The sequence below is a fragment of the Corapipo altera genome, unplaced genomic scaffold (genome assembly GCF_003945725.1).
Source record: "Corapipo altera isolate COAL_440 unplaced genomic scaffold, ASM394572v1 0, whole genome shotgun sequence".
In the NCBI taxonomy this organism is placed as follows: domain Eukaryota; kingdom Metazoa; phylum Chordata; class Aves; order Passeriformes; family Pipridae; genus Corapipo; species Corapipo altera.
In genome coordinates this window covers 23,500,464-23,512,883 of record NW_020884872.1, presented here as the reverse complement: position 1 = coordinate 23,512,883, position 12,420 = coordinate 23,500,464, and the positions used below count along the sequence as shown (strand labels likewise).

Here is a 12,420-nt window from a genome sequence, read left to right as displayed (position 1 = left end):
CTATGCTTTATCAGAAAAATTTGTTACTCATGTTTATAAAATGTAATCTTAGCAGTCAATGAAGAATAGGTTCCTATTATCTTCCTGACACCTTGTCCACAGTCATCCCTTTACCATTCTCTAGTTTTCATTCCAAAAAGTAAATTTTCCCAACTTCTTTCTTCCCAATAAATCCAAATCAGTAATTTTGCAGTATTCATTTTAATTCAACAATTACTTCCCATTTTTTAACATTTGGGGAAAATATTTACTGTGTTTAAAAAATTTGCAATATATCATAGTTTCTAATGGGAATCATTTGAAATTAAGGTAAGTCTGATTTGATAAACTTTGATTTCAGATAGCTGAAGATGCAGCTGTTATTCAGAAATAATATAAAAGGTTAGTTTTCTCCTTTACTTTCATAAGCCAGCTTTTATACACTTTCCAACATCTTTTTAGCTTTCTGTCCTTGCAGATAGCAATCACATCTTGCTCAATCTCATTATCAAAACAAACAACAAAAAAAACTACACACAACTTTTCACTGTTTTTCAGTTCACAGCTTTAACTTCTCCACTTCATTATGCATCCCTGTCTCATTATCTTACATTGTTCTACACTGGATTGCATTACCTATTTTTTCCACACATAGTCTACACCAATTATTCTAGATTTGCAAAGTCAATGCTTTTTCTCCACCTTTCCTGTTTTAACTGAAAAATCTTCAAAAACATGTGCAAATATGAGTCTTTTAATAACCTTCATGTTACCTCATTTATTACATCCACTAACTCTGTACTGTTATAATTTACCTCAACCATCTGCTTTCAATATGTAAGCCAGTTTTTCCTGCAGCAGTTTTCTTTTCGATGACTTTACACATCAATCTTTATGGTGGCATACCAAGATAAGTTGCCCTTGAACTTTTGATAAATTATATCAGTGTTGTATCTTCCCCTACTAGCTCACTCAGAAATTCAAGAATTCATGGAGATTCATCTGACGGTTCTTTTTTCACAGTTTCATGCTCCCATGCCCTTCTAAATTATGCATTATAAACTATGCCATAGTGATATTCCATTCCAATATTTCTGAAATGAAAACACATAAAAATCCACATAAGACTGAGGGTGGAGGGTGTTCATCTGAGTGGCTTTGGTTTTGAGTTTTTTTAAAATATTGTGGGACAGCTCTTACCCAAATAAATTACACGGTATCAACTTAACCAAAAAAATATCCTTCCTCTAAAGTCTGGGAATCACACCTACCATCTTTGTCATAGTTCTATTTTACTATACATTTGGAGATGTTGCAAGATTCAGTCAATTTCTGTGAGATACTAATTTTTCTTAGCCTCAAGAAAAATTGAGGTGATAGCAAGAGATTTCAAAAGACAAGATTTATCTTTCTGTCTTATGGTTGTGAATAACATGATTAATTATGGAAAGAAGGTATGAGAAAGAAGGAACTGGAAGAGTTTCATCCATATTGAACATTTCAGTTTTCAGGAGTGCCTAAATATAAGGGCAAATGCAACCTTTCCCTGCCACCGAGGGGGTGAGGTGACAAAGATACCAGTAGGTAAATGTCCCCTTAAGAAGATATACAGTATGCATATATGTGATGCTCCATTAGATCTGACACCAATGGTGCACTAAAAATCATTCAAACAAGTTGTTCAAGCCACTAAGCTGACAAAACCATGTATTTCCTTGTAGACCTCCCTTTTCTAGACTTAAAGAGAGACAACAACATACATTCTCTATCAGATTTAAAGCTGGTTGACCTTCATGCTCAATTGATAGTAATGCCCCAGTTACTAAAGACATACATTACACAATATTAATCCTGGGTTTTCGCATCTCAGGTTGTTGCTCTAATCACTAGACCACTGACCTCCAAAGTGTTCTTATCACGAACCCCATCAGTAAGAAATTTCTGAGCACACATCCCCAATACTTGTTGTGATGAATTACAGTTTGTGTGTGCCTGGTGATGTGGATTTATGGATTATACAATTTAGTTTATAAATTGTGTACCACTGAACCAGGATATTATGTATTTTACAAAACATATAAAAAACCCCCAAATTAAAAAGGATGAGACAAAGATCTAATCAAGAACATATTAAAATAATTTTATTTTATTCATTAATGGTGCAAAAAACTTTTTACTGTATTGTTATTAAAAATATTCGTATTTTTAATGAGAACAATGAGTTTCATTATTTTTTAAAAACGAGTTAAAACTTTATCACAGTGATACTGTGATTCAAGATCTGGTTCTAAGTTCAGTTAATTTCAATACTCGGTGTTAAAATCTGTAATAGCTGGAAAAGCTCACAGATATATAGACCAAAACGGAAGAAGTGCACTCTTGGTCATGATTATTAAATTATATTAATTTTTCAATTCCATATATCATCTAAACACACATTTTTATTGAGATTTGGCTAGGAAATTTCCATCTTCCCTGATGTCAGTCACTTGGTCTTGCATTTTTATGTTTAACAAATGAGTTCAGAACCCACTGAAACTCAAGAAAAATTTAAAAAATGTTAGGAAATTGTGTTTCCAACGGTTTTTTTATGTACAAATACAAGAGTTTTTACAGGTGACGTATAATTTTCAGTAATAAAATCATATAACAATGGAAAAGTTTCAAAACATCTAATGCTCTCAAAATGTTTCTTTTGAAAAGCAGTTACTTTCCTACTCATTATTAAACCACCACCTTTACTCCAAAAGGACTGATTAAGTGTGTTTATTTTTTCCAAAAATATCTGCTAGATAGCATACTACTGTCCGAGGAGTGCCTTTTAGAGTTTGTCACCATGTTGGGTTTTGTGTATTATTTCATCCATTTTGCTGTAGCAGGATGAACAAGTGTGCTCCCAATAGCATGTGGCTTTTTGTCTTTTGCTATTAAGAAGCCTTAAAAGAGGCTTCTGAAGATTTATAATTGAGTGAAATTTTGTAAAATACTGTACTGAGTATTGCTTGACTATAACCATCTCTAGTTAAATCTGATTAGATCAGCACTGGTTTTACCTTGTAATTTTGAAGAGTTCATACCAGGACTAGAAGAGGCTCTGCCATTTTCCTGTTAATTTGTGCTATCATTATTAGCCTTATTATCTTCAATCTGTGGTTTCTTCTCAGGAATTTTTTAAGCCACTTGCCTATCTAGTGAGAGTTAGTTTAGTTAAAACTAAATAATATAATCCATAAATCCACGTCACCAGGCACACACAAACTGTAATTCATCACAACGCACTGCAAGTGGATGAACAAGCAAGAGCATCGCTGTCGATACCTCTGCAACGTGAAGCAGTTCTTCCCTCAGGACACCCTGCCTACTGTTCAAAACACAGAACCCTCTGACATATGGATGGAGGGAGGGTGCCAGTATCAATAGGGATATTAAATATTAGCAAAGCTTAATTTCTTCCTTACATTTTTTCTGACAAAAATAAATAAAAATAGAAATTCTGATAATCCCAGTAAATCTTCCTGTGCATCTCTTGGGGTGTGCATCCACTTTGAAGACCATGGCACTAGACCTCACAAATTCAAATTTTCTCAGTTCCAAATACGTCTTATATTTGTATTTGTACAGCTCCTGGTAAAACCTGGAAGCCAGTAAGAATGTAGAACTCACCAGGAACTGCTAAATAATTTCAAGCAAATGTCACCAAAAGATTGTACTATACCACTTTCATTAAATGTTTGCAATTATTTCCCTGATTAATCAAGATCCTTCACTAGCATATTCCTCATACGTTGGCCTTCTCAAACCCCTACTGAGGGAATATTCATGTTTATGCACCACTCTGCAGTTTCTCTTATAAATACTGCTGGGGCATACAATTAATTATAGATCTAAATGTCATTCTCAATTTGCCACCAGTGACTATACATCTAGGTTTTGTGACCTTTTGGTTTCTTTTCTTGAGAAAAAATCCCCTTTTTTTCCCCCCTAGATTTCATACTACTTGCCCATTATGTATTTTTCTTTTCAAATATCTGAAAGTAGTATTAAAAACAAACAAACAAAAATATTTCAAATGCTTGAAAAACAGTAATATTTGCCTGGTAGGTAATATGTCTAACTTCTCTTTCTGAACTATCTTCTTACATGAACTTTTCTCCTGTCTTTTTTTGGGCTATAGAAATTTAACATAATCTGACAGGCATCAAACACATTACTTGTTATTGTTCTCAATATTATGTTTTTATTATCCTCCGTATGTTACTTCCTTGTTTTAAGAACACAACCAGAATAATTATATCTACACAGCCCTCCGAACAGATGTCATGTGGGAATGTAATACTAGAATGGATCTCCTGAAGCATCACTTTGGTAATGCAGGTAAAAACATAACACACAATCTCATTCACAACTAAGATCAATTTTAAAGCCAGTTAGGGTTTGTTGGGGGTTTTTTTGTTCCCTGTTACTCCTGCATGGAATGCTGTTTTCCAACATATGTCTTTTAACATTGAGAAAGCTCGGTTTAATTTCTTACGTTTATTTTTGGACACTTTTGTAGTCATTGGCATTCATGCCAGTAGCAACTTCAGGTTTTAAAAGCTCTTTTTTACCTCTCCCTCTACCTTGATATACTTATAGAATTTTTTACAACCTACTTTGATTTCTTTTTTTAAGTAAAATATACTATTTTGACTCCTTTCTCATAAGGTAGGTTTTCTATTCCCCTGTTTATCCCTCCAGTTTTCCTTGGCACAATTTACCATTCTTGAACATGGCTGTATATAGTTAACTGCAGGCTGTTGTTCCTTGTCCAGTAGCAACAACACTCTTCCCTTCTCCTGGAAACATCTTCATTTTGACAAATCCAATAATCTCTCTTCCGCACCTGCAGTTACATGTTTGCAGCATACAATTGTCTTAAAATTGACTAAAGCTCTGAGGTCTTTTTCCTTTTTTCCAACTGATTGTTCCTGAGTGTATCACAGAAATGTCTGTTACACAGAGCATGACCTTGTATTTTTACACTTAAATTTCAATCCATTTTTATTACCAAAGTCTTCAAAGATACCCTATTACTTCTGCATGACATTATAATCCTCACCCCCATGGATAGAGCATTGCAGCCTTGACTTCAGCATATTTCATTATCACACCCCTATTTTTCCTCCCAAGGTCATCACTGAAAACCCAAAATAAAATAACATTGTAGGACCAAACCTAAAGAAACCACAGTAACTCTTGGGCCTATAGTTTTCTCTTAACAGTTAGGCTGTTGTTGTGTTGTGTTGTTACCAAGTTCTTCTCTACCAAGCAGTTTTTCACTTCTGTAATTTAACTAAGGATGTAAACATCCTCGTATTCCCATAGCTACTCCATAAGAGTGACTCACAAAATAATTATGTCAGTGGTTCATGCAGAGGTTGTTTCGCATAAAGAATGAATTTCACCTTCTACAAATATCCCCCAATGGTGGAACATCCCTCCAGACCATCTTCTTCATAGCACAAAACTATGTTTACTGAAGATCAAAAGCCAGATGTTGATTTTCATTATCTTGTCATTCGTTCATCCTCTTTCTCTGGGGATCAAGAGAATCAGAGTAAAGCTGATCCAAACTTCCCCATTTTTGTGCATGTAGTCTATCTTTTGGTATACTTTTCCTGGCTTGCTCCACTCAAAACTGAGGGTGTTATTTGTTATTTTTCCCAACAGGTCTAACTCTCTTTTACCCTCCAGGAATTTTGATTTTCTAGAACTGCTCTGATGCCAAGAATATACTATACTCCAAATTATACAGATGTGCTGCTTACTAGCTCTGGTCTACGTCCTAAGTCTCAGCCCTAGCCTCAGATATTTTCCACCTGGAGGGAGGGAAGGAGGGAGGCAGAGAGGGAGAGTGTGTGTGTGTGTGTGTGTGAGCGCCTTTGTGTGTGCACGTGTGTGTGTGATTTCTAGCCATTGCAAATATATTTACAGACTCTTCAGGTTTACCTTTTGTGATTACTTCCCATGTGAAAAGACTGTTTCATCCTATGATTTAGCATTCTTCATACTGTGAAGTGCAGATTCTATTTCACTGGTTATTTCTCCTGCCAACTGAAGTTTCCAGTGCTATTTCTTTTCACATTATCCTCGTTTCTTTACTATACTACCTATTTTTCTGTATCCAGTTAGGCTCCTGTTCTTATCTCTGCTTGGACCACCTTTAATGCTGCATCACTAGGCAGCTTGATCCCTTTTCCTCAGTCTTTAATATTGCTACAGTTTCCCCTGAGTGTTGCTATCTGGAGTTCAGCAACTCATTAACAGGCATCACCTAGATTAGTTCATTAGTAGCTTTCACTTATCTTAGTTCTTTCAGCAATGATGAAAGGTTGTAAGCCAGCAGTACACACTCTCTGGAAGTTCCCTCCTAGACTTATCACACAACCACCAGCCTCTGCAAACTGCGAGTGAATTCAAATAGATACCCACAGTTTATGCAGAAAAAACTTGCATTTAAAGTTTCTTACAAGTACTAAATACTGATAACTGCCTCTAGAAAGAGAGAAGAATCATTTTTCTTTTAGGTCACATGATCCTAAAGGATACTATAAACTATTACCCATTGTCCCATCCCAACTTCTAACTCTCCTCCTTCTCTCCTCCTCCCTTCTTCCTCTCATATTGATTCAAAGGAAGAAGTCATACTGAGCAGATTGAGTGGGATGGAAGAATTGTCTCCTTTGAGGAAGCAATTCTTTATTCTGCTATAGTTGTTTCTCAAAGTATGAAATACGAAGATCTTTCATTAAGTCTTAAAGGTAATGTCATTGTGATCGTTCATCTCTTCTTGCTAAAACAGTCTGATGTAGCTGCAAAGAACAAGGGCAAAATAACTGTATAACTGTTGTCTGACTACATGACTTCAGATATGTGCCACACCAGCTGTATGAGGAAATGGAAAAGAGAGTTAGAGCCCCATAAAGTCTTCACTTCTACTTCCAAAAGTGAATCTGTTCCTGTAATTTTTCCAGTAAAAATATATCTGATTTTGAAAAAGGGATTTTACGCTAAAATCAAAAGTGAATTACACATAGAGTGGACAGTATTATACACCTGACACTGCTCATCTATTGTTGGTGACTTTAAATATAATGAATGATTCTGTGATAATTCCCTTTTGTACACTGCTAAGCACAGATTTTCTTGAGTTCTTAAAAGGGGGAAGAGAAAAATATTCAGCCTTAAATTATTTAAAAAAACCCCCAACTTTACTTTCAGCCTTCTGTGCTGGATTTGCATTTTGTGCTTCAATTCTAGGTTCCAAAAAGCACATGATGAAACACATTTAATTAGCTGGCAGATAGGAGGCACATTTGCTTTTTCCAGTACGGTCAATAAAAAGAAAGTATTAAGAATGTCTTTCTACTCCTCAATTTTCATTCATGTAAAAATTCTTGAGGATGTAGCTCTGCTCTCTGCCATTCTAGTTAATTAACTGCCATGTTTATTACAGTAATGCCTTCAGGTCTATGAAAAAATAAAGAATAAATCTCTACTGTGCAGCATGCTATACAAACACTAGAATACTGTCTCCACCTCCCTAGTTTCATTTGACAAGATGGTGAAAATACAACATTCATGTTGCCCACCGATACTGATTTCACATGGCCACAGATGTATATAAGTCTATGCATCTTTGTTCTTAAATGAAAGACACTTCAGCATTCTCTTCAACCTGCTACAGGAGCCTCCTTTACACAAGATCCACAAAAGCAGTCCCCTATCCCACAGGGAAAACACCTAAAGCTGCTGTGGTCAAGCAGTGACTGATGAATCTGACCTTTACTACCTCATCTGCATGTATGGCAACCAGACCTCTACGGATCACTTTTGATCTCTACATTTCCTCACGTGCTAGCAGCTGCCTTGGGGGTAAGTTCCTCATTGATCGACTATTTAGCAGACATGAGATATATATTTCCTGGCTGTACTGCCCAGTGCTCCCCCTCCACTTCTTGACAGCTACAGAATTGACAAGACATAAATATGTCCCTGGAAAGCTATATCACCTAGGGTAAAATGTTGGAAATGATGGATAGAAATAGCTTCAAGCATCTATTCCAAAAATAGTGCTTACAATTCCAACAGCCTTCCAACAGAACGTGATAGCATATAACCACATTACAAACAGCCAGAGCCCCTCCCAGCCTGCAGTGAATGAGTTTTACTTTTGTCTTAGCCATCCACCAGAGAACAGAAGTTGTGAGACACCACAGCTAAGCTGATAAATGACAAGTCACTATCTTATCTCAGCCAGAAAAATATGATGACCAGCAAAAGCGGGATAAAACCGGAAACTGGGCATTCTTAAGTAAGTCTTCATTAATAGCCTTCTGGGATCTATATACACCCCATATTCCTTTTTCTAATTTTTTTTCCTATTTCCCCTTCAGGAAATGTTTTTAAGTCTCCACTGAGGAAATCTCCACTGGATTCTACAACAGTTATCCAGGAATCAGAATTTGAACAGGTCTCAATTAAAGGACCATGCTGTTACCTTTTAGATCACATCTTTAAAACAGAAAATATGGTATTGTCTGTGTTGTAAAGTCAGTCCAGAAGAAATATTTATCTAAAAGTAATTCCTAAGGGTAAAAGAAGTGTTATTTTTTTTCCAATGAAAAAACAATAGAAACTGCCTGTAGCTCATAGTGGCATTATCGAGGCTCATGCTACACATTAGACATGGTCCATGAAACACTGTAACCTCAAGGCAAAGTAATTTCTAATATGAATTGCTCATGCAAAGGCACTTCAGAATTGTGAAAAATAAGCCCCTCCAACCTCAATTTTCATCTTCGCTTTGTCAAAAGCAATTAAAGATAGCATTAATGTCATGGTTCAAAAACTACTGCTTACCTAAGAATATTTCTCTTTCTCTGCCCCAATACTCTATCTTTATTCTGACTCCAAAAGGGAAAATATTACGTTATTATTTATCTAGTCATGGAAATTTTACCTTTCAAAGTGCTAACCACCTAAAATGTGGGCAAATTTACCAGAATTTATTGCAAATAATATGGAACGCTCAAACTTTATCTGCAAAAATCCAAATGGATGTGCCCCTGCTTATTGAAATTTTAATTCATTAGATGACCTATTTATAACAGGTTATCAGAAGATACTTAGAACATTCAGATAAAGACAACCTGTAACAAGCAGGGACCAAATCAAACAACATTCAAATGATGGGCACTGAAAAATTATTTTGGATATAACCCTGTATAGAAATACTTGAGGTTTCATTAGATCGGGTTTCTTGCAAAAACAGGCAGGGAAAATTTTACAAGTTCCCTCTATAACCTCAACTATTCCTATTAATATCAACAGCAGACACAACCAGAATTTTTGAAAATTCCCCACATTAAAACAATTTCCTATAATACAAGAGTTTTTATAAATGAGCTCCTCTGTTCTGATTTGTTTATCAGTTTAGGAGTACATACAGAATACAATGATACACAGGCTTCAGATACATTGGACAGATCAAGGTAATACAAGAGATAAAACATCACCTTCCGAAAATTTTATCCTTTATTTACCAAGAGTAGTAACAATGTTTAGAATGGGACACTTCTATCATATCCGATGACTGTGGTTAGGTAAGATAAAATATTTTAAGCACTAAGAACAGAAAATCAGACTTACACGCATTGCATTGCACATTTACTGGATCTAATTATAGTTGCAATAGAAAATACAAGAAAATTACATTCCAAGCATCACAAAGGCAGAATCTCTACTATTAATCAAATGGACCTGGGAAAATTCTAGGCACTGAAGCCAACTATCATGGAGGAGATCTTGTTTAGCCCAGAAAAGACTCTTAGCCTCTACAACGTGACAGTTGGATACAAACTAGTCCCTGGTCACCAAGATATACTCTTTTCTTTAGTATTTCTTATTTACTAGCGAGATGGCTTCCCACACAAAATACTTCTGGGGCTAGGACCTGGTGGACAAAAAGCTGAACATGAGCAAATAATGTGCTCTTCCATCAAACAGGGCCATAGATTTCTTGCCCTGCATTGTCAGCAGGCCTAGGTACTGGTGAGAACCCACCACTGATGAGGCTCCAGTTGCAGGCTCCCCAGTAAAAGAAAGATATATACATACTAGAGTCCTGCAAAGGGGATACAAAGATGAGGATAGGACTGGAGCATCTGTCATACAAGGAGAGGCTAAGGCAGCTGGGACTCTTCAGGCTTGGAAAAAGAAGGCTCTGGCAGGACTTAAAAAATGTGTAAATTCCTGATGGAAGGAGTAAAGAACACGGAGCCAGACTCCCCTTGGTGGAGCCCAGTGACAGGAAAAAATGAAAGAGGCACAAATTAAAACACAGAATATTCTATTTAAACCTAATAGAAAGTTTTGTGGACTTTCCATCCTTGAAGATTTGGTTCTGGGCCATCTGCTGTGACTAACTCTTATCTGAGCAGGATGTATGGACTAGAAAACCTTCAAAAGTGACTTAATGAAAGCTATTATCAAGCATATAGTCTAAAAATATTTCTCCCTTCCCTGTACTTGTAATATTGAAATAAGATTATAAATATGATAACAAATGTTGATCTACTTGCAATGACCTATTTAAAACTTACACATTTTAAAATGATACAAATAGATTAAAAAACTTTAAGTCAGACTGTGAACTGTTTCTGCACTACTATTTTAAAGAGCAATTTAAAATGAACCGTGAAAAAGAGCTGCATTAATAACATTATGTAAAACTAGAAGTTGTGATCCTAGGAATGGAAGCACAAAACAGAAGCATAGAATCATTTAGGTTGGAAAAGATCTTTAAGATCATTGAGTCCTATTGTTAACCCAGGACTGCAAGTCCATTGCTAAACCATGTCCCTACTTACACACCTTTCAAATACTTCCAGGGATGTCGACTCCACTACTTCCATGGTCAGCCTGTTCCAATGTTGACTACCTTTTCAGAAAAAAAAAATATTTTCCTAATATCCAATCTAAACCTCCACTGGTACAACTTGAGGTCACTTCCTCTTGTCCTGTTGCTTGCTACCTGGGCGAAGAGACCAACCCCCACCTGGCTACAACCTCCTTTCAGGTCTTCTCTGAGCGTCTTTTTTCTCCAACCTAAACAGCCGCAGTTCCCTGACCTGCATCTCATAAGACTTGTGCTCCAAAACCTTCACCAGCTCAACTGCCCTCCTCTGGAAAAGTTCCAGTACATCAATACCTTTCTTGTAGTGAGGGGCCCAAAACTGAACACAGGACTTGAGGCGCAGCCTCACTACTGCCAAGTAGAGGTGCAGCCTCACTACTGCACAATCACTACCCTGATCCTGCTGACCACACTGTTCTGGACAGAAGTCAACATGCCATTGGAATTCTTGGCCACCTGGGCACACTGGTGTTCTCTGCAAAGGCTATATCTATATACTATATCTATTACTATATTGGGTAAACAGCTTTTAAAAGTCAAAGTTTTGCCTCATTTTGACCATGTCCACAAACACTTCTTTATGAATATTGAGTGTAACTGCATGCATACTTGCTTTACAGAAGGAGATTTTTATAAAATGGTCTGAGAACTCAACCCTTAACAGAAAGTGACAGGGAGAAAAGAAAAGAAATTATCTGAATTCCCATTTGCGACTGAGTGCTTATCAGAGATATAAGCTCCTTACCACAGGGAAGAGACAGGAGATACTTCTCACTGATGTTTACAATTTATTCTCACTGAAGGTCTAAAAATGCCTTCTAAAAATCCAGAGCACCCAAACAATGTCAAGAAAAAAAAAACAAATACAATATATGCCTTCAGAGATACGATTAGTAGTAATATGTATCATTCATACAGCAGTTTCAGACCTCAGGATGCTACTTTCTGTCTCCTTTTCAAGCACGCAATGCACTGGATTGCTTTACTTACTAGTAGCAGCAGCAGGACAATATCAGGATTATCACAGGCACAGGCTACATGCATTGATGTCCAAAAATCCTCATCTTGATGATTTACATTCACTCCTCTGTCAATCAGAATTTCTGCAGCAAATGCATTATCGTAGCGAGCACACTGGAAGAAAAAGAACAGATTAGGGATGGTGTTTTCCTCAGTGTACAACTGAATTTACTACATAGTATTTAAATTAGGTAGACGATACATTATAGTTGAACTGTTGTGTTTGTAGGGAACAACAGCTGAGGAATCTATAGAAATAATTCTGTGGAGACCACCAGTTCCATACGCATGATTCACAGAACCCCCTACTTCCTGTGAAAAAGCACTATCTGAAATCTGCTGAATCTACAATAAAGATAAGGATTTTTTCTGTTCAATACTGTCATTCCAAATTACTGCACAGGCATCAGTGCATCATAATCACATGATGAGTAGTGCATCTAAGGATATGTACACCCACACAT

At 36.5% G+C, this 12,420-nt stretch overlaps 1 protein-coding gene across 4 annotated transcripts in view; it reads right to left on the bottom strand.

Moving 5' to 3' along the window:
• Positions 1 to 12,420, bottom strand: part of MYO16 (myosin XVI) — a 360,224-nt gene that overhangs the window by 222,116 nt on the left and 125,688 nt on the right. For all 4 annotated transcript variants that reach the window (XM_027639720.1, XM_027639708.1, XM_027639698.1 and 1 more), the window contains exon 4: positions 11,927 to 12,070. In XM_027639720.1, coding sequence (XP_027495521.1) covers positions 11,927 to 12,070 — 144 coding nt within the window. The remainder of the gene's footprint in view (positions 1 to 11,926; positions 12,071 to 12,420) is intronic.